Source organism: Nematostella vectensis, chromosome 12 (genome assembly GCF_932526225.1).
Source record: "Nematostella vectensis chromosome 12, jaNemVect1.1, whole genome shotgun sequence".
NCBI lineage: Eukaryota > Metazoa > Cnidaria > Anthozoa > Actiniaria > Edwardsiidae > Nematostella > Nematostella vectensis.
The window spans coordinates 14834382-14856924 of record NC_064045.1 but is presented as its reverse complement, the minus strand read 5'-3'; the positions used below and the strand labels follow the sequence as shown (position 1 = coordinate 14856924).

General features: G+C 38.8%; 2 protein-coding genes across 4 annotated transcripts; one reads left to right on the top strand and one right to left on the bottom strand.

The window, feature by feature from the left end:
• Positions 1–721: 721 nt before the first annotated feature.
• LOC5506907 (CCR4-NOT transcription complex subunit 3) lies at positions 722–19328 on the top strand. Of its 3 annotated transcripts, none has more exons than XM_048719624.1 (20): positions 722–930; positions 1019–1086; positions 1234–1308; positions 1431–1520; positions 1737–1797; positions 4620–4687; positions 7105–7131; positions 7279–7347; positions 7545–7613; positions 8214–8279; positions 14233–14350; positions 14991–15118; positions 15382–15532; positions 15753–15777; positions 16405–16664; positions 17007–17531; positions 17792–17984; positions 18159–18291; positions 18481–18606; positions 18949–19328. In XM_048719624.1, the coding sequence occupies exons 1-20, from the start codon at positions 906–908 to the stop codon at positions 19045–19047; spliced, it is 2376 nt and encodes a 791-aa protein (XP_048575581.1). In that variant the 5' UTR covers positions 722–905; the 3' UTR covers positions 19048–19328. The 3 variants fall into 3 exon arrangements, with proteins under 3 accessions (XP_048575581.1, XP_032231248.2, XP_001627587.3); XM_032375357.2 differs by having other exon boundaries at positions 723–930; positions 8214–8258; positions 16399–16664; XM_001627537.3 differs by having other exon boundaries at positions 723–930; positions 16399–16664.
• A 1518-nt stretch (positions 19329–20846) lies between these two features.
• On the bottom strand, positions 20847–21890 carry LOC5506880 (histone H1-delta). Its single transcript, XM_032375358.2, has one exon. The coding sequence runs from the start codon at positions 21779–21781 to the stop codon at positions 21212–21214; it is 570 nt and encodes a 189-aa protein (XP_032231249.2). The 5' UTR covers positions 21782–21890; the 3' UTR covers positions 20847–21211.
• Between the last annotated feature and the right edge of the window lie 653 nt (positions 21891–22543).

The following is a 22543-nucleotide window of genomic DNA, read 5'->3' as shown; positions in this document are numbered from 1 at the left end:
GGTTTTTTTGATAAATGAAAAAATAAATCATCTTATTTGATATTCATATTTTTTCTTTCATATTTGTTTTCGCATATTTTGCCATGCAGCTTGCTACAGAAGAAAGAGTCTTAAACCAGAAACTGACATGACTTTTGCAAAGTACATTTGTGAGGCTATTCACTTGTCCCCAAGTCCCCAGGGTGGGGACAACTTTTAGGGTCGAAAACATTCAATCCCCCCAGCCCCTCGGGACAGATTCCTGTTAAAAAGTGCTCTAAACCCCCACATTAACCCCACGCTTCCCCGGGACCATGAGGGTGGGGGTTTCAAATTACTAGTGCATTATCACATTAGGCAATCAATACTTCAAATAAATTCAATCTTGTATTTAAAATGTATTTTAAAGCACCCTATTAATAACATAGCGATAATAATCAGAATGATTATTTATAAAAAAGATTTTTATAGTCATTTTAAAGACATATTGATGTGCACGGTAATCCAGCCAAACGTTATATATTTTTTGTTTGCTCTGAGCGGACCTTCAGGCCGAGTGGGGGGGGAAGGTTCGTCCGACCCCCCTTTCCTGGCTACGGGCCTGCCCTTGGTAACTCTATTTTACCCAAAATAACCCGAACATTTCTCCCTCAAAGGTCCCGTTCGAGTAGAACTCTTCCAAACTTGCCGCCGGCTTCGACATGGAGACGAGGCTGGTTCGACACATGCGCACGAGACGCCCACCAGCCCATAATACCCTTCAATGGTGGCGAGGTGAAAAGCTTCCGATACCAAATTAGACTTTTGAGATTTTCCGAGTCGAATTTTTACTTTATCGAACTAATTCTGAGCTGAATTAAAGCTTCGTTTACTGAGTGTTTTTTCAGCTACGAAGCTATGGTTGTATTAGGCGAAACTACGAGGTAATGGCAGATAAAAGGAAGCTTCAAGGTAGGTGAACTGATCGCCAATGGACGGATAGACGCACACGGCATGTTTCATTTTTCGCAGAAATTATCAGATTTTTGTTGAATTTCAGGCGAGATTGAGCGCTGCCTGAAAAAAGTCAGTGAAGGAGTCGAAACATTTGAAGATATCTGGCAAAAGGTGCGTGTGGTTTAGTTATTTTTCCCTTCGTTTAGTACTCATATTTGTGTAACAGTGTGATGCTATTCTGTGTGTGCGTTCGCTTGATTTGATCGATCTTAATTTTTGCTGCCGATAATCATGTATTATTTGACTTTAAACCTCCAGGTTCATAATGCAACTAACGCGAATCAGAAGGAGAAATATGAAGCAGACCTTAAGAAAGAAATCAAGAAGCTACAAGTATGAAAAGTTCTCGTGTTTTTCCCTGAATTCTATATGCATTCGATCCTATGACATCCCAACTCGCGTCACTTCTCTGCGAAAAGTCTGTGTTCACAGCAGATTTTTCTTGTCTTTTACAGAGACTTCGAGACCAAATTAAAACATGGGTCGCATCCAACGATATCAAGGACAAACGGACATTGTTGGATAATAGAAAACTCATTGAGCAAGTAAGTTTTTGGAATGACTTTATTTGGTGTACCCCTCATTGTCTTCAAATCTGACTTGTGTTTGGCGCCATCTCTTGCAATTTGAAAAAAAATAATAATAATTGGACCATGCAGGTTTTTTACGTGCCAACATCGAGACCATATTAATTGATGTTTTCTCTTCTGTTTATTAGCGTCAATTGGATGTATAAAGTTTTGGTGTATTTAATGTTTTAGCAAATGGAGCGGTTTAAAGTCGTCGAGAGAGAAACGAAAACAAAGGCATATTCTAAAGAAGGTGAATTGTACTATTAACGATTTCTAGGGCCTGGCTAAATTTAACAATAAAACTTCACAATTATTATAAAAGGCATTGAAACTTGTTTATTGATGATGCGTTTTTTTATTATTTTTAGCTGTGTTTTATGTCTGTAGGTAGCTAAAGTTTTAGTAGTGTCAATCCGAATCCAGCAATTAATTAATTTAAAATATATACATCACAACAAAATATATTACCATGAATTCAATAATCATGAATTCATTTCAGGATTTGTGACTTTAACTCTTTAATGAGTTCTAATATGCATTCATTCATTTGTCTATAAATTCCCTGCCATCCTGCATTAAAAAGTGTCAAAAATAACAACAATGATATGTCAACGGAAGTGCATGAAAGATGATCTCAAAATTTAGTGCATGTTTGAAATCATGAAATTTAGACCAAATTTCCATAAATGTTTTCAACCATGCTTTCTAACTTTCGGGAAATGTCCCCATAACCTGCTCAATTTAACTACCTTGGTTGTTGGTTATATATTTGCCAACTTATCTTACCCTCCATTAAGTCCTGCCCGTTCATGTTGCCATAGCATAGTACTTCGTTACCCGAAGAGTCTGGAATAACACAAGTTTCTTTTAGATATCTCTAAGTATTTCAGATAAACCAGTTATTTGTATCTGTCACTTAGCTACTGTCTGTTATGTGTCTGTTCCAATGAGGTGTAAGTAAAGGTGGGGTGTCAGGTCGGCTAGAGTTGACTGTGTTGTGTATGGTTATTGTTTTAATTCACAGTGACAGAGTGGACACCAATACAAGGGGTTTAAGGAAGTTACATAATCACAGTTTTGGTACAAACCTGATAGTTACAAGGATTCTGTTTTGTTTTTGTGTACATTGAAGCAGCTCTTTGCCTTGCTACTTGGCTAGTGAAGAGCTTGTCATTTAAAGCCACATTGTCACCAGTTTACTTCCGGTCATTTAAGTAACAATCTCTGATGATTTTTAACGGAAAATGAGAAAATTATATCAAAATATTGAAAGTAGTGTGTCTATTGGAAGTTTCTTTGAGGATGTGATTGATAATTTAGAGCGGATGGCCTGTTAACCCTTTCACTATCAAAATGGCCAAAAGCGGCCAAACGGAAGTGTGACGTTTTTCCTGGAGCGGCCAAAAGCGGCCAATTTGCATACAACTCAAAACAATCGTCCCTCTCCTCCCTAGGGAATTCATGCTGCAGGAAACACGTGGACTATTGTTCTTACGACATTAGCCAATCAAATCCCACCAACTGCGCATAATTTATCATTGTATGAAGTGCGTGAGCGCCGACCGAAAACTTATCAGTCACCCCTGTACTGCAAACATGGCGGAATCTTTAGCGATCGATATGAGGGAATTTAGAGCGATTTTTGGTGTTAATCCTGACGAGAATGGTGATGTAAACAATTCTAAAAATGAGTTTCAGGGTTTTGAACTTTCTTCTGAGGAAGAAAGCAGTTCTTCTGAGGAAGAAAGCGAAGACGAGAGCGATGAAGATAGTGTTGAAAATTGGTTGGAGCAACTCACGCATTTCGACCTTGAGGACTTCACCGGGCAACAACGGTTGAAGAAAACGGTATCAGAAGATTTAAAAGCTGATGTTTTCGGATGAACTTATTGGTTTAATTTCTGACGAAACTAACCGATATGAACAATTTATTATTGGGCAGAAGGCCGATAGAGAGGCACGGCTGGCGAAGTGGAAGGACGTCACTCCTGACGAACTCCGCATGTTCCTTGGGTTAGCGCTCGTGATGGGAATTAATTCCTTGCCACAGCAAGCCCTTTATTGGTCCCAAAACCCCCTATTTGGAAACCTTGGGATTCAGGACGTGATCCCCAAGACAAGGTTTGAAGAGATCGCCCAATTCCTGTACTTCAGCGATCCGAACAACGAGCCACAACGTGGGGACGCCGATTACGACCGTCTCTTTAAAGTTCGCATGGTACTGAGCGATGTCTTAAAAAATATCCAGCAAGCTTACGAGCCCTCAAAGGACAAATCAGTCGATGAGGGAATGATTGCCTTCAAGGGAAGACTTTGCTTTCGCCAATATATGCCTGCAAAGCCGATGAAATACGGCATAAAAGTGTGGATGGCGGCCGACGCGAACAACGGCTACGTGTGCAACTACAAAGTTTACCTTGGGCAAGAAAACAGACAGCGTGTCCATGGACTCGGCTATGATGTGGTTATTATATGTTCTATTTATATTTTGTGTCTAAGATAAACAATAATCTTGTAAATGATGCAAAATTTGAGATCATTGGTAGAGAAGATGGCGCGAAATTTGAATTTTTGTATGAAATTGTAAATTCAAATCATTATAGCTCTAAGCAATAGTGGCAAAAACGCCAATTTTTTGGTTCATTAAAAACTTCATTATCTGCACTACTTGTTTCTGTGCTTTATTCTTTACAATCTGCCCCCAAAACCAACTGAGCATGCATGTTTTGTTTTGGTGTGTAAATTAGTGGGGAATGCTAATTAGGCTCCAGGAACAGCAGGATGTGACACACATTGGGCTTCAGTAGTGAAAGGGTTAAATATCTCAGATTCTAATAGATTCTTTTGTCTTTTAACGGTTGAGGTTTCCGTCGGACCTCCAGAAGTAAACTGGTGACAATGCGGTTTAAAAAGCATGTTTCTCATATCCTAGTTGGGTTGCTTCACCAAATTCTCAAGGTTGCCAAAGTAGCATGTGGCGCACTGTAAATGGGAAAGTTATCCATAGATTTATCACTTTCATACTTTTACTATGTTAGTGACATGTTAGTTGACAATTTCTTCTTGTCTCAGGTCTTGGTTTAGCCACAAAAATTGATCCTGCTACTAAAGAGAAGGAGGAGGCAAGGCAGTGGATTACGGTATGTAGAACACATTATACATAATATTACATATACACATTACATACACATAGTATTACATATGCACATTACAGCACATATAGAGTACCTGACACTCTGTGTCCTCATGATGCATCTATAGTACCTAACACATTAAATACATTACATACACATAGTATTACATATGCACATTACAGCACATATAGAGTACCTGACACTCTGTGTCCTCATGATGCATCTATAGTACCTAACACATTAAATACATTACATACACATAGTATTACATATGCACATTACAGCACATATAGAGTACAACATGCTCATTACAACACATCTACAACTCCTAACATTATAACACAGTGTTACACAGATTATAACACATCTACAGTACCTACCATGATAACATAGTGTTACACACATTACAACACATCTATACCAAACATTATATAGTGTTACACAGATTATTTTGTGGTTTTCCACTGTCCGCGAAATGACAAAGTTGCTTCTGATCTTAAGCAGTTAATATATCCGTAACACTGTATCATAGACGATATGCTTGTTTACCTTTCCTGTTCGGTTGTTTGTGATCGCTAACAAACACTCAAAACAAAAGTGCCGTTGGTGAAGTGAACGTCCTTGTCGTGGATTGATATTACTCAAAACAATTGTTGCCACAGAGGTATATCTATAGAAGGATATAGTTTCTAGTTTAGTTTGTTCAATAATAGCTTGCCTATTCGTAAAGTTGGTTCTCGCATGATTTTACTTCAGTTTTACTAGTATGTAAATTCAAACAACGCGGTGAAAGTGTTTTGTATTAGTGAATTATATGGCTTCAAAGCGGCAGAATTCAACTCTTTATTGTAGTTCACATGCCAATTTTAAGGCAGGAGTAGACTTTTGACACTATTTGATGTGTACCTGTCGTTGTGCTGTCAATGTTTATTTTATACTTTGATATTCTGCAATCCGTAATGTCCCCGATTGAAGACAATAGGAATGTCACACATTCTCTCACATCAAGGTTTTTTTTAGTCAGTTGATAAATCTAAAACCAAACCCAGGGACACACTTTACGAACATGCGCCTAAATGGCTTTTGAATCTCTTTTTATTACTTTTGGAAAAAAAGGTTTATTAGGAAACAACAAAAAAGTAATCTGAGCCCTCTCGAAGAATTTTACGTGAACAAACATGAACAAAGACTTGCTAATAAAGTAACGATTGTGGCACGCTTAAAAAACAACAAGCCGCGTCGTGTGAAGGAATCGATAACACAAGTCGCATAATTTCCAGAAAAATCTAACAGCTAAGGCCGTACCGAATTAGACTAAACGAACCCAAACTGTATGAAACCACGTAAATTTAATTCTTTATTTTATCTAATTACAATAAAAGCTTGCATCGATATGTGTTGGAAATATTAAGTACCATACTGAAACGGAAAAGTGACGTTTCTTCTGGTTTTGGCAGTATTTACAATTTTATTTACAAAATGTTCTTGGCAAAATGTTGTTGTTTTAGTTTGAACACGGGTTACGCTCTTCTTTAATAATATCTGCTTTTATGGGCGTCGAGTAAGACAATCTCTATATGTTAAAGTTTAACGAAAAAGTAGCATTTGTTTAGTACTTTATTTTGGATCTTTTCAGAGCTTTCGGTCGTTGCTAGTTTTCTGTAAATATCTACGAAATATCGATTTTGTTTTTAGCGGGCTGTTACTTATCCGAGTAATCAAGCGTTGTGTTGAGTTTCGTTATTATGCATTCTGGTAACACCACTGTACACTTCAATTACTATCCACACAATAAACTGCATAACAAAGGAAAATTCCACGCAGTGAGTGGACTCCACTCTCTAGTTTTCCACGTGCGTTGATCGCACACAGAACCCACTCAGAATCCACGCCAACTCCACGTTGGTAAATGTTAAAATACATTCAGTCTGTACTGTAACAAAGTGTTACACACATTACCACACCTACCATACCCAACATTATATTACAGTGCTACACAAATTATAACACATCTACAGTAACATTATAACATGTTACACACATTACCACACCTACCATACCCAACATTATATTACGTGCTACACAAATTATAACACATCTACAGTAACATTATAACATGTTACACACATTACAACACCTACCATACCCAACATTATATTACGTGCTACACAAATTATAACACATCTACAGTAACATTATAACATGTTACACACATTACAACACATCTACAACTACCAACATTATAAACAGTGTTTCGTACATTACATACATCTATTATACCCAAAATAGTAGCGTAATGTTATTATCAAATGATAACATATTATAACTCTTATGTTTGTTATCTCTTGGCGAAAATCTGTTTTTTTTTATTATATAGTATGTTGTGAATGATGTTGAATTCTGTCATTCTGTGTTCTCTTCAGGATGTGCTTGACAGACTAAAACTAGAGGTATGATTTATTGTCAAAAATACTAAATCCAATTAAATGTTCGTTTGACTTTGGCAGTTTGTCAGAGCTGGTTGAAATTTTACTTGGTGCCATCCATAACTGTTTATTTTACAGTCACTTTTTACTTACCTACATTTCTCCTCGTAGATTGATCAGTTTGAAAGTGAGATTGAGCTGGTAATTGCTGGCTCTAAGAAGAAAAAGCTGGACAAAGAAGTGAGTAATAAAACTGTGCAGACATAATCATGAAAACAAAAAAGTCCGAAAAGTGAAAAACAAAAATGTTGATCAGTCAGAAATGGAAGTATTCTTGCAGTTGGACCATTCTGTAGATGGATTCTGTATGTGTAATGATTTTAACAAGTGTGGTAAAATGTTTCCTGATTTTATGAATGTTTGTTTTTCGTTTCTAGCGACAGGATCGAGTAGATGAACTAAACGATTGGGCAGAAAAGCATAGATTCCATAACCAGCAGTTGGAGGTACTGTTTATTATATTATTTCTTTACATGTCAGGTATTTAAAACATGCTTTCATAATTAATCCACTGACCAAATTTCCAAATCCAGGAATAAGTTTGATTGTACTAGCATTGTTTCTGTCACCACGGAATTAAGGAACTTTCACTGTTTCTGTTGCCCTGGAATAAGTGGGCTAACACCTTTTGTGTTTTCCTGGAAAAAGTGAGCTAACACCATTTCTGTTGCCCTGGAATAAGTGGGCTAACACCTTTTGTGTTTTCCTGGAAAAAGTGAGCTAACACCATTTTTGTTGCCCTGGAATAAGTGGGCTAACACCATTTTTGTTGCCCTGGAATAAGTGGGCTAACACCATTTTTGTTGCCCTGGAATAAGTGGGCTAACACCTTTTGTGTTTTCCTGGAAAAAGTGAGCTAACACCATTTTTGTTGCCCTGGAATAAGTGGGCTAACACCTTTTGTGTTTTCCTGGAAAAAGTGAGCTAACACCATTTTTGTTGCCCTGGAATAAGTGGGCTAACACCTTTTGTGTTTTCCTGGAAAAAGTGAGCTAACACCATTTTTGTTGCCCTGGAATAAGTTTACTAACAACCTTTTCCAACAGATGATTCTACGCATGCTTGACAATGGTACCATCGAGTGTGATGATGTAAGTGGGCAGCTAGAAGAGGTGAATTCCTGACATCTTGTGCGTACAGTGAGCCACACTCAGAACTGGAATGCGACATTGAACTCTTACAATTACTACACTTCTTACTTAGCTGTGACACTGCTTAAGTTTCTAATTTTTCAGCTGAAACGTTTTATCAATGTATGATCCACCATAAACCTTATTCAACTCTGTCAAATTTTCCTCTTTATTTTGACTCGTTTAATTAGACACACTTGCCGAACATGGTCATTACTTGCCTAACATGGTCATGACTCCCAGATTGAGAATCGTTAGTAAGAAAAGCTCTGATAGCATTTAATATCTTGACATGTTTCAATGTGAAAACTTTGTCACAGCTGAGTAAGAATTGTAGAAACTGCTGCTTTGCTAGGAAAAGGGTTTCTGGAGGGTGGGGAACAGAATGTTTTACATGCCTTATCATGTGGAATATATTTTCAGTTTTCTAAACAGTGTTTGCAGCTACAGATGATTCAGTTTCAACCAATTCTAGGGAATGGAGCTCACAGCATGCACATTTTTCAAAATGTTATTGCCTTTGTTATGCTCACTATTGTAATAATAGTTTTATTACTTAATATAGCACAAAATTCATTCTGTACATGATCTAATGCACAGTCTCAGAGTAAGAATCAAGGGGCTGCCTTATTTGGCCCGTTTATTAACTTATTTTCATTTTTTGTCATATAGTCTTAAGATTTCTCTTAGAAAATATGTTAATGAATAGATTGCAAATGACCTGCTACCTAAGAGTGCCATACTCTTGTGTGTTAGTGGGTAGTTTCCTAAGAGTGCTGTCTTTTGTGTGTAATTGGGTAGTTTCCTTAGAGTGCCGTACATTTGTGTGTAAGTAGGTTGTATCCTAAGAGTGCCTTACTCCTGTGTTTACCGTATTTCCCAGCGTATAATGCACACTTTTTTTCTCTCAAAAAGACCTCGAAAAACAGGGTGCTCATTATATGTGGAACAAATTTTTCTCAGTATGATAATGAGCGGAAATCAAAACGATCCCATTGTAGGTAAGAAACAGTAACGAAATCGTATAAAAATAACATAGTAAAAGGTATTCCAAACGAATAATATCTTTAATTCCCTCATCATGTAAGCCCAAAAACTCGCCAGAAAAACAGCAATTATTTATGCTTTCTTCTCGATTTTATTGTTGTCCGCTTTGTTGGAAATTACTTGACCCAGTCTCTTTGCACCTCGACCAAAATGGTTGTAATTGCCGTGAACGTATACAAGCTCGCATTTCGATGTTCCATGTGAAAGTACAAATGTTCAGCGATGAGAATAACAGCTTTACAGTTGTGCTTAGATGCGTTTATGCGATTATCACCTTCAATTTCAGATGTAGAAAAGCATTTACCATACTTGCTAACTTATGTATAAGATCAGTAGCACAGTTACCTATCCATTTTGTGTTACACTAGGTTAAAATACCAAAATGCTTTAATTTCCCTATTCAAAGGTTCTACTAATTATGGCTAATTATGAAGTATGTGTTGACAAACAGTTGAAATTATTTCATATTTTACATTATTTCATAATTTTTGTGATTTTTTGTGTTTTACCTACAATGCTCCCACTACAATATCACACAGAACACAGTATAAGTAACACTAAATACTTTAAAATGTCACTTTCCTCAAAGAATGGCAAGGATGGCTTCATTTTCCTTCAATGGAAGCTTGTAAATAAGTTTCTTGCCTCTTTTCTTAGTGGGGAGGTCACCACAAATATGGCGGACAGTGCCCGCATAAACAACTGCAATCCGTTTTTTGTTTAAGGTGAAAGTCATGACAGACAAGTCAAGACAGACTCTCCTCTCAGTGCAGTGTTGTGGTAATCATCAGTGTAGTCATGTTCTAGCTCCTCAACACCTGCTGACGTGACTTTGAGGAGATAGAAATCGTACATTCTATCACCTTCAGCCTCAATGGCAACAGTGCTGCCGCACGCAGCCAGATCTGCCATGTGTGATGCTGTATCATGATCAAGAGCAGGCTGCTCTGTGGCTTGACGAGTGATAGCAACTGTACCATCTCTAGGGATAGTCACTTCTTTCCACTCATCAAGCCATGCCTTATTGGTACATGAATCTTCATCTTTCACAATGCAGCTCACACAGTAGCATGTCCGATGCCGTACTAGGACCTTCTCTTGCTGGGGAAGTGTCTTGACACAGTGCCATTTTCTTATGCCCTTTGCTTCCTTGAACTTTCGCCCATCACGGTTCCTGGAGACTGCACCCTCTCCTTTTGCAGGAACATAAAAGAAAACACGGCGCGTCAACTGGGTAGCCGTTCTACGAGCAGCATAGCTAGTTGCTGCTGGCTCTGTAAAGTTTGCAACCAGATAAGCATACATGTCCTTTGCAGAATTGATTTTAGCTTTTCTGCGTAGGGCGGCTTGGCTGGTTTTCTGCTTTACATGAGGGCCAGCATCTCGCTCTCCTTTAGCATGGGAGCTTTCGAAAAAGCTTCTTTGGATGGGATATCCAAAATCTGCCATAGAACATGACAAATCTCTAATGCAGTGTCGTGACTTATATTGTGCTGCGCACCCATCTGTAAATTCATGCAAGAGCTCAATGCTATAGCCCACATCGTTGACCAGGTAATCATGAATAAGCTCTTGGGCTTTGTGCACACTGTCATGGTCTTGCGTCGGATCATCGGAAACCACAAATAAGTGCTCTTTGATCAAGTGTGGCTCAGCCTCTGTGCTTGTGATCCCGTCTTTACTTTCAACAGCATGGCGATGTAAGATGGTAACATGTAGAGAAGCCTTGGCAACGTCAAAGAACTCTGATTGGATCTCATCTTGCTGGCGACACGCATACCCCTCAGAATAGTCGTGAATGCACACGACATGGCCAAGTGGCAAGTGTTCCAAAAGATTATCAAGTTGCTCACGTTGCCATTTAGCCATGAATGAATGCAGGGGATAGGCTTCCAAAAGCTTTTTGAAATATTTAAACATTTCTGAGGGTGGTGTTTCTTTGGGGACCAAGGCTATCTTCTTTTTCTCTTGACCATTGGCAAGGAATTTTCCAGTGGGTAGGTACTCGTACCTAGACCAACAAACACTTCCTTCATTGCTAGACTCCTCTGGAAGTAGTTTTATTTTCTCCACAGAGCATCTGTTGCAATCTCGCTCCAAGCACTTGATTTAATGGTGCTCTATCCCATCTTCCTTTGAGCATAAGGTTGCATCAGCCGCTTCTGTAAACGTTTTGAAAATGGGCGACTCTTGCTCTCGTTTCCCGTCGTCTTGACCACACCCTTTCGAAACTTCATACATGCGTCGAAAAGAATTTTCGTTTCGACATGTTTTCTGCAAAGGCAAGATTTTCTGTCCCTTTCTCTTGCTTGTTTTACAAAGTAAGGTTTTAACATCTCGAATTCGCGTTGCGCTACTTTTTCTTCAGGGTGAAGCTTCGCAAATTCCTGGAAAGCCTCCGTTTGGCTCGTTTCGAGAACATGCTTGGGCTGGGTTAAATACTGGTTTTTGCCAACTCTGTTTTTCACAAAGTCACTTTTGTCTCCTGTAGGACGACTAGCCGAACTGGCCCAGAAGCAGTAAATTTTTTCAACGTCTTCTTCTGGGAGCGCATCTCGTCGTGTTTTTCTTTTTACATAAAGCCAGCTTTCTCCTTCTCCCTTTAAAATCTCCTCCCTTGTTTTGATGGCTTTACTAATGCTCTTTTCGTTAAGGCTGACTAACTTTCCTAGGGACTTTTTTGCTCTCAACTTTTTTATATTATCTCCAAAGGCAAGTGATTTAAGTGCTTTGTAGGCAGCGCGTTTTTCGTTCGATCCCGAACGTTTGACGTGTTACAAACCTTCAGAGATATCCGACGCGAGGGCTTTCAACGTGTTACTTTCTTTTTCTTCTTATGGAGTTTTCACTACCCCTTGCCTGGAAAGTATTTTTCTTGTTCTTGGGCTGTTTATCAAAGTTTCTAGTACTTCTGCTTTTTTCTTTGGAGTTTGCGGCAGTTTATCTTTGACCTTGTCAGTAACACGCTTTTTGGACGTGCGGTTCTTGAATCTCTCCCCAGTGTTCTGCAAAATTTCTTTCTCCTGTCCTTGTTCTTACTTATTTTTCTGGCGGTATCTACGGACCCTTTCCCTTGTCTTTTCTCTTGCTATTTGTCTTTTTCTTTCAAGTTCTTTTCTGGCGGTAGCTCGTTGTTCTTTGCGTCTCTTCTTTGACGCAGCTCTCTTTATTTCTGTTTTTGTTCGTGACTTGCCTTTTGTCTCGTCTCGCTTTTCGCCGCTCGATTACTTGAGCTATTTTCTTTTCGCGATTTTTCTCGTAGTAACCTTTGTCTTTTGCCCTTTTTATTTCTTTTTTCGTGAGTGCTACAGCTTGCTTACGTGAAACAGGATTTTCCATATGAATATTCAAAGTTCTCGTGTGTATTGTGTTGCCGAATGACCGACTACACGTGCTACGCACTCTCTGTGCAATACCCGCGGGCGTTTATTTTTAACTTATGACGCACAAAACCCCTGCACTTTGTGCTGGGACCCCCATAAATCTATTGTTCTAGGCATGTGATCTCGTGGAAGTCTTCGAGGACGAGGAAAGAAGCAAGCAGAGACAATATTTTGAAACATTTTAGCAGTTTTTCTTCGCGTTTTCTTCCAGCTGTAACGCTCGTTACGCTTTGTGAGCACTGTAATAATGCACAAAAGTGTTTCCGAATCATTGAAATTTGATTTTCTCGCTCAAAACTATTGCAATTCGGCTGAAACCTTTAGGGTTGTTGGCTAAACACAAGCCCAAAGCGGGGATGTCGTAGTGAGTACCGTTTGATAAAAGTACTATTACTAAATTTTGTGTTTTGTGATTGCGATGGTGTAAAATTAAACTCAATTTCAATTTAACAGAAAGTGTTTCCGAATTATTGGTTGTCTTTTTTTCACAAAAACTATTTGGTGGATTGTCTGAAAACTTCGCTTACAAGGAGTTTATTTGTTGCCCATCATAAAATTAAAATTTAGTTTATCACATTTGTTTTTATAGTACCTAAAATCGGTCATTATTTGTGGAGCAGGTTTGTTAATAACACGAGCGTTACATGCTGTTTAGACGCATCATCGATATTTTGTAAATATTGATATCTGCGAATACAATAAATGAATTTGTTTAAAATTACTTGTATATGTTTGTTATATTATTATCCTTAATTATGTAGGTTCAATTTAGCAGATTTTTTAAAAGCCTTAGAGAAAATTTAACTAAAATGTTATTTTGTGATGCGGTGTTAGACCGGAAATGTAACGCGCTTCATTCTAAATTTGCTGTGTTTATTAAATTTCTAGATTTTTGTCAAGAAATGTCTACTCAGAAATATAATATTTTTTCCTTGGTCTTGTAAATTGGTTATTGAACTAAAATTATAAAAAGTTTCATGTGAAAAGCATAAGAACTGAGAGAGATATATACTATTTTGTGCGACAGTTTGTTGTTTTTGCTAAAATGGTGCCATGATTGTGTTACTGATCATAAATAAAATGAATTGTGAATCAGAACATTTATTTCATCTTGATACTTCTGTTTCTTTTATGGATGTTTCTCATTTCCTTGTTTTTTTCTATTGCGGTGTGTATTATACACAGGTTTTTAAAAAAAAAATTTAAAAGAGGCCTTGAAAATTGGGATGCAGATTATACATTGGTGTGCATTATATGCCGGTAAATACGGTAAGTGGGATGTTTCTTAAGAGAGCCTTACTCCAGTGTGTAAGTGGGCTGTTTTCTAAGAGTGCCATAATCCTGTGTATAAATGGGCTGTTCCATAAGAGTGCTATTCTATTGTGTGTAAGTGGGCTGTTTCCTAAGAGTGCCATACTCCTGTGTATAAATGGGCTGTTCCATAAGAGTGCTATTCTATTGTGTGTATATGGGCTGTTTCCTAAGAGTGCCATATTTTATTTCAGATCAAGCAGTTAAAGGATGATATGGACTATTATCTGGAATGTTGTAGAGAGCCTGACTTCCAGGAAAATGAGTTTATGTATGACGACTTTGACCTGGATGCCGATCTGGATCAAGACAGTATGTATTGCACACTTCATGGGAGAAACAGGTTTATCAAGACAGTATGTATTGCATACTCCATGAGAAAAACAGGTTTATTAAGACAGTATGTATTGCACACTACATGGGGTAAACAGGTTTATTAATTAAGACAATATGTATTGCACACTTCATGGGGTAAACAAGTTTATTAAAACAGTATGTATTGCATACTTCATGGGGTAAACAGGTTTATTAAAACAGTATGTATTGCATACTTCATGGGGTAAACAGGTTTATTAAAACAGTATGTATTGCATTTTTCATGGGGTTAACAGGTTTATTAAGACAGTATGTATTGCACACTTCATAAGAAAAACAGTTTCACTATGCATGATAGAACCTGCCTTTTGTTTTCTAGGCGTTTTTAGCAGGTGTAAATGACAAATGTTAGCCTGACAGGTTCTGTTTCTTACTCAAAGGTTTTACTGTATACAACATTTTGTGTTATTTTTTTTGTTTTGGCCAATCAAATTCCAAGTATTGACAGAGATATTATAAATAGGCTGTTGTAAATTGTGTTTAAAGTTTTTTTAGAAACTGCTAATGTAGAAACCACTTTTTTATTTGCTATGCCCAAGAATGTTTTTATCTAATTAATGCGCATTATCATCACTAGTACTAGCGACATCACCAACAGAAGATGATGACATCATGAACCATATTCCAACATCACCAACATCATCACTACCACCGACCTCCCCAACGGAAACAGTGCCTATGGTAATACCTACAAAAATACCAAATGTGAGTATGAACGGAATCAATTCTAACATCATTTACAACCTGGGCTGAACTGAATTTATTTAAATAAAATGAAATACTAAAGACCCATTTTTTACCAGCAAGGTAAACCCAACGTACAATGCTGGTAGGCCTAGTGACTATGGTCAAGTTAAGCTACACTAGGCTAAATCCCTTCTAGCAGAATGTCTCTCTGTTTCTTTTGAGTAGTACAAGTTCCATCATCTGTGTTTCACACATTTGTTCTCAAACATTTGCTTAAACAGAGCTCTCCAAGGAAAAACTCTAAAGAAGCCAAAACATCTAGTAATAGCTTATCTGGGACAACACCCCCTCGATCAACCCCTAAGATGAATGTACCGACATCGCTTCAAGCATTGGCATCATCGGCTGCAAACCCTGTCATAGTAAAATCAAGTGAGTAATGTCCACCCTAGGAAAGCCCTTATTTAGCTGTCTTCACTGCATTGTCTGCTGCAAACTCCTTTAAGCCAAAATCAAGCAATTGAAGTCCACTCTAGGAATGCTGTTTTTTCTGCATCATCTGCTGCAACCTCCTTTACAACAAAATACAGCAAGTAATGTCTACTGTAGGAAAGCCTCATTATTTAATTGATATTTTCTATATGATCTGCAGGTAGCACTATCTCAAAGCCTGCAAGGTAAGATATCAAATATTAGTTTTCTTTCCCCTGCTATCTTTCCCAAGAACTTGAGATTGGCCTTTTGGTGTGTCATCTTAGGTAACCTTTGGTTTCTAGTACTATTTTTTAGGTACTCAGGCTAACAATAGATGAAGCTATTGATTGATCTCTTTTTATTGACTTCTATTCAAGTGTACATTGTTTCCATATGTTTCTTTCTATATCCATTAAAAAGTCTATGAACTTATTATTGGGCTTTGAAATGTGATCACCAGATCTAACTCTACTTTACCAAAGCTTTTTTTTTTTTGTTCTCAAAATTTACACTATAATATACAACTATTTCAATAAAGGTTGAACCCACAAAGTAAAGTATCATGACCGCAGTGGTTCATGCGAAATATGTAAAGGGCTGAATCATGGCCTCTGAACCTCATGTGAACTTTTAGAGTTAGATAAACAAGATTGCTAAAGCTTTCTAAACCTGTGCTTATTTTTATTTATCCTTATTTTTTTTTTATTTGATACACATAACCCCGTAACCCTTATGGTTATGACACATAGAATCTCCAAGTGCAACCTTATTTCAAATAGGAGAATTACTATTCTTGAACTCTATATTAACAGATATTTGTTCAGCTCTAGTGGTCTAGTGAATTCATTTGAGAATCACATATCAACCAATGGTGAAGAGACGTCACCCGTCAGGAAATCCCCGCCCCCTACTACACCCCCTCCACCTGTCTCTGGCTACGCGGTAGTAGCAGGTTCACAGCAGAATCATGTGGAGTCCACGCCCCCACGGATGGTGAACCACAACCCCACAGCGACAACAGGAAGTAACTCATTCCCAAGATCAGGCTCAATAAATAATGACCACACCCAACAAAACAACCACTTAACAGGTATGCGTAGTACTAGTGTACCACCTGTTAATTTAATAACAACAGTTGTGGTTTCACTGGGGTTTTTTTTACGCAAGGTCACCAGATAGCTGGGCTGTTTAAGGAAAATCAAATTTTTATTAAAAAAGCAAGAATGAAAGTATTAAAAAAATAGCATGACATAAGCATGTTATTTATTATTATTCATGGATAATAGAGCTTTATAATGAGTTTGAAAGCTGAATATTCAGTGTATCAATGCAAATAGCCACCCTCTATTGAAAACCCTGCTGCTGGTATGATGTTGTTATAATATTTTATTGCCGCTGGTATGATGTTAATGTTTTTTTATGCTCATTGCAGAAACAAGTCAAGCACTGGAAAAACTTGGGTCATCCATAGCATCTTTATCAATAGCACCAGCACCATCAATAGCTACTGCTGCGCCAATTAGTCAGCTGCCCTCTCAACCTGTGCATATGTCTAGTATAAACCCTGTCCTTAGTAGCAAACCGGAACCATCACAACCTACTCCTCCATCAAGCATCGCAACCTCTCAGCCAGCAGTTTCTGTACCTTCAGGAATGTCTCCTGCATTGATAGGTAGTCTGGGTACAACACCTGGTAGCACGCCCCTACCGCCGCCGTTACTATCCAACTCCACAAGTAGCAAGCCTCCTATGTCATTAGCAGAGTCATTAGCTGCGTCTACTCAGCCAGTGTCGTCATTAATTAGCAGTGTGCACTTAATGACAGCACCCGCTCAGAGGCACATCACGACATCAGACTCATTTTCTTCGCTCAAGTCGATAGCAGCACAGGCAGTAGCAACTGCAAGCTTGGGTAATCCCATGCAAGGTCCTACAGGCTTTTCAACGGAAAACAGAGGTAAGATTACCATGCAGGAAAATAGAGCATACCAGAGTCTGGCTTGTAGTGAGTCAAGTCTTTGACTTTTAGTTAGCCAATAATTAGTCTTTGACTAGTACACAGTCTGACTGAAGTTAGCCCATACTCCATCCATACTACATGTCAAACCGTCACATGCCTCACTTACACTTTCGTTTGTGTAAAATGTAACATTGTTATGATATTTTCAGTATTTCATCATTTTTCCCCTTTAGTGATGGCTTTTCCTCTCTTTCCAGGGTTATTTGAGTCAGTAGCGACCAGCTCCGACAGCAAACCACCGGTAGAAACAAATACTGCACATCTTCAACCCCTTCTAGGCGTTGCACCCTTAGGCCCTGTCCCATTAAACAAGGAACGTCGGTACCAACTGGGTATGCTAGAGGCTGCCTACCACCATCTCCCCCAGGCAACAGACTCTGAGAGAGTCAGGTGAGTGCTAAATTGTGACGACAATGGTGGTGATGATGATGATGATGATGGTGGTGGTGGTGGTGATAATGATGATGATTATTAATATTTGGTTAAAACATCAATGCCCTGTATAAGTCCTGCCAGTTCTGTCATCTTGTAGGCTACTAACACTTGCTTTGTGTTTTGTTGCAGACCTTGCTTATCACGTAACCCCTATCCTGCCCCACACTACCATCACCAACAACCACCGTCACACCTCGACGCCATTGAGTTCTTCCAGCGGCTATCTCCTGAAACTCTCTTCTTTATTTTTTATTACCAAGAGGTGTGTATTCCAATAAGCAGAAATTCTCTTTTTTTTTTCTTTTTTTTTTACCTAGATGATGTATAATTTAATAAAAATAACCTCTCTTTATTACTTTCTTATAAGCAAAAAGAGTGTTCACACTTTTAAAATGATAAGGGGCTGCCATTTATTGGGATTTTCTTGACTTTCATCACTGCCTCTCCTCAGGGCACTAGAGCCCAGTACCTTGCAGCAAAGGCGCTGAAAAAGCAATCGTGGAGATTCCATACCAAGTATATGATGTGGTTTCAGCGGCATGAAGAACCCAAGGCCATAACAGACGAGTATGAACAGGTATGCCTGTTAAATTTTATGCTTAAAAGCTTTCTGAAAACATGATTATTTCCCTGACTTATCAAGCATTACGACTCTCTTTGAAACAGGAAGGATGGATGTACACTGAAAACATCAGTGAAACAACTCTGTTTTTTGAGAGCTTCCAACATAAAACCTCAGCTCTGTATTGATTTAGTCCCCTGTTGCCACAACAACAGCTATGCAGCTAGTGATTGTCTGTTCCATGGGCCATGATTTGCTTAATAGCCTGCCCTTGGATATCCTATTCCATTCTACAGAGGACATACATTTACTTTGGCTATGAAAAGTTGTGGTTGACTCGTTTATTCTATTCTACAGGGGACGTACATTTACTTTGACTATGAAAAGTGGGGACAACGCAAGAAGGAAGGTTTCACGTTCGAATACCGTTACCTAGAAGACAAAGACCTTCCATAGACTGACAGTGCCAGCTCATGTGATAGGCCAGCATGGTCATGTGACAGGCACGCATTCGTGTTCGGTGCAAAAATCCAGAATGGAATGGACGCAAGAGTTGGTGGATTGTGGCAATGTCGCCCTTCTCCATCATCTCGTTTTATCTACCGAGACAGAAGTGGTTATATACTTATATAGGGATACCGTCTAATCCGTCCGTTTTACAAACACTGGCTTGTTTATAATTGTAAATACGAATGCCTAGCTCTAAGAATTGCGTTCATTAAAAAATTGATGCAGAATGTGTGCTTTCCTTCTTTTCAACCAAATGCCCATCACTATCCTACAACCCTTGCCGAGATGTCAAAACCCTCACCAGGCCTAGCTTGCGAGTCGGCTCTCTATTGTGTTTTCGTGGTCCAGGATCCCTGTGGCGCAAAAAAAATCAAGCTGTGTGTTTTCGTGTTTCAGGATCCCTGTGGTAAAAAAAATGGGTCCACAGGTATCCCGACACCCCGAAAATAGGAATTTCCGAATTAACCAGTATGGGCTAACATAACAGGGTTCCTTGTCGACATTGTTGAGGGCATCCAAAAGAGGGCCCTCCGTATCGTTTTACCCCATCTACGATACAAGGAGGCCTTGGAAACCAGCGGGCTCCAAAGTCTTGCTGACCGCAGGCGCGAGCTTTGTATCAGTCTCATGACCTCCGCTAAAGAGCTAGAACCCCTTCGATCTGTAATTACTGGAGGCGTAATTAATAATGTGCATGGATACTCACTAAGATCCGGCAGTATGAATACCTACAAACATATTTCTGCAACTAAACGCTTTGGTGACTTTGTTACTTATCGATTTCTGTAATAGTATAACGCTATATGTGCTGGCCCTTTGCCTTAATTCAGTCTGTAATACTGCCATGGCAATTGAATAAAACCCCCTATCTATCTAACCCACTGGGACCCCTTGGAACTTTCCTGGGGCTAATGTACCAGTGGTGAAAATGAACATTTCAACTTCACAAATGTCATATATACTTCTTCCTTTCATTACAATTTGCAATTAAACGTTCCTTACAACATAGTCTAGAATATCTTTTCAAATATTCTTCCCAATATGTCTAGATATCCCGGGTTTTTTTTACACCTCTGTTCATTAACCGCGAAGAGACATTCACCCAAGCGAAAAAGCATTGTTTTCAGAGCGAGCGCACATACAATAACTCTAATGAAGTCTTAAGAGCGCAATGGAACTTTCAATAAGATTTTAGCATTGAATTGGACATTCATTAGTATTCTTCCGTTGGCTCGTTTACGTTTTCAAACTTCATTAGCGCTTTTGTGCACTCAACAAACAAAAGGGGTCATCGGGTAACAAAAGCACGCATTCGATAAAGTGTTTTGTTACGAATACGGCCCGATAAAAAATTTTACGGATGTATTTACTTCGACTTCCGCTCGCAAAACACCGATGAAAACACACAACAACAATTAACTTTGGTACCCCAGGTGAAAACAAAATGATCTTCGTCCACGACACTTCTACTGATGCATTTTATACTCCGATTTGGAGTTCGCCGGTAAACTTTTAGTTTTTAAGGAATGACTCAGGGTACTCAGCGCATCCTGGAAATACCTTTTGCGCCTAATTCATCCCAAATAACCCCCTATACGAAGTGCAAGAAAGTTGTAAAATCGCTTTTTTGTTCTGAAAGAGCCCAGTCCCTCACGGCATTTCTTAAACTCTGGACTAGCTTATTTTGATAACCAGTGCCGTTTTCATCTTACAGGAAACCAATCAATATACTTGTAAGCCAAGGCCATTTTCAATAAAATTTTATTTCCGTGATTTTTTTCGTATATATACATACAAACTTTTGCACTCTATAGAGTGTTTCTTTATAAATACATAAAATATTACATGAGTATTATTAATCTGTGGTTTAAAAAAATGTGACTGGATGTGGTAAAGAAAAAAAACTAAAACTCTGGACAAAACATTATCATATTCTACCGTCATATACACAATTATGAGGTTCTACGCCTCAATCTATTGTTTCTCGCTATCTCACAGTTCTCTTGCAAGTACGCCGTTCCTTTTATAGTACATCGTGGCTGTGCGGGTTGAGGACTGGGAATAAAAGTCTTTTCAGATCCCATTCAAACCGTGATTTTTTATTATAAAATTACTTCTTAGCTGATTTCTTTGATGATTTCTTAGCGGCTGGTTTCTTGGCTACCTTCTTGGGTGTTTTCTTAGCTGCAGGTTTTTTTGATAGCTTCTTTGGCGATTTCTTAGCGGCGGGCTTTTTTGCCTTTTTAGGTGTTGATTTTTTGGCGGGCTTTTTCGCAGCTTTCTTCTTGGGAGACTTAGCCTTTTTGGCGGCGGGTTTTTTGACAGAAGCCTTTTTAGGCTTGGCTGCTGGCTTTTTCTTGGCGACTTTCTTAGTGACTTTCTTCTTGGGGACCTCCGCCTTCTTTGCGAGTTTGAACGATCCCGAAGCTCCGACTCCCTTGGTCTGTAAAATCGAGCCTCCGGCAACTGCGCGTTTGAGCGCCATTTTCAGGTGAACTCCGACGCTCTCTCCGACTTTATAATTCGCTTTGATGTATTTCTCTATAGCCTGTCTTGAAGATCCGTTACGATCCTTCAAAGAAGAAATGGCGGATGCGATCATTTCGCTGTATTTCGGGTGCTCCGCTGGTTTTTTAGGCTTGCTTTCCTTCTTGGTGGATTTAGCGGCATCGGCGGACATTTTGAATAAGTTATCAATCTGTCGAGCGGGTTCTTGGGATATTTTCGTTCGATCGAGCGACCGTAATTGTTCGGTTGAGGCGCTTGGGGAGAAGTGACGCAGTAGACGACGCGCAGATTATTTATACCGTGCATGCGGACGCCCGAGAAAGCACCCCAACAACACTCGTAACATCGGCAGCCATTTGCAAATTTGTGCTTCTTCATATGAAACTTTCACTCCGTGAGAGCTCCTCGATGATTCCGAGAAAGGAAAAAAGCCCCAATGCTGTAGAGTATACTTTAGGCTTTCCCTTGATGGTAAGTGATTGAAATTTCTCGCGTTTTGATTTGTGAATTTTGTGAAAACTTTAGAAAGTTTGAAATAGATTGCACTTCCATTTCGTGTTGAACGCCTTGCTGTATCTCGCTCGTCCATGTTAGCGTTGTGATTTCGGGGTTATACCAAACTTAAGTCATCCTACTTTTTGTATTTTGGATGAAGGAGGGTAGTGGTTCGGGTTTTCACTCTAAAAAATAATTTCAAATTTGGCCAACAAACACATAGAGATGTCGGCCGGCTAGTGCTGGTAATTGCTTCTGTCGTAAACATTGGCTCTAAACTTTGCGATTTTCAGCGATTTTTCCTAAAAACTTGGTAGAAGCTTGTAGAGTAATGTTTTTTTATCAATATTAACGCTCTGACCGCTGAATCTCTGTTATTTTAACTCATTTTTCGATGCAAATCCTTTGGATTGTCAACCGGCTGTTACGGTTCCTAAAA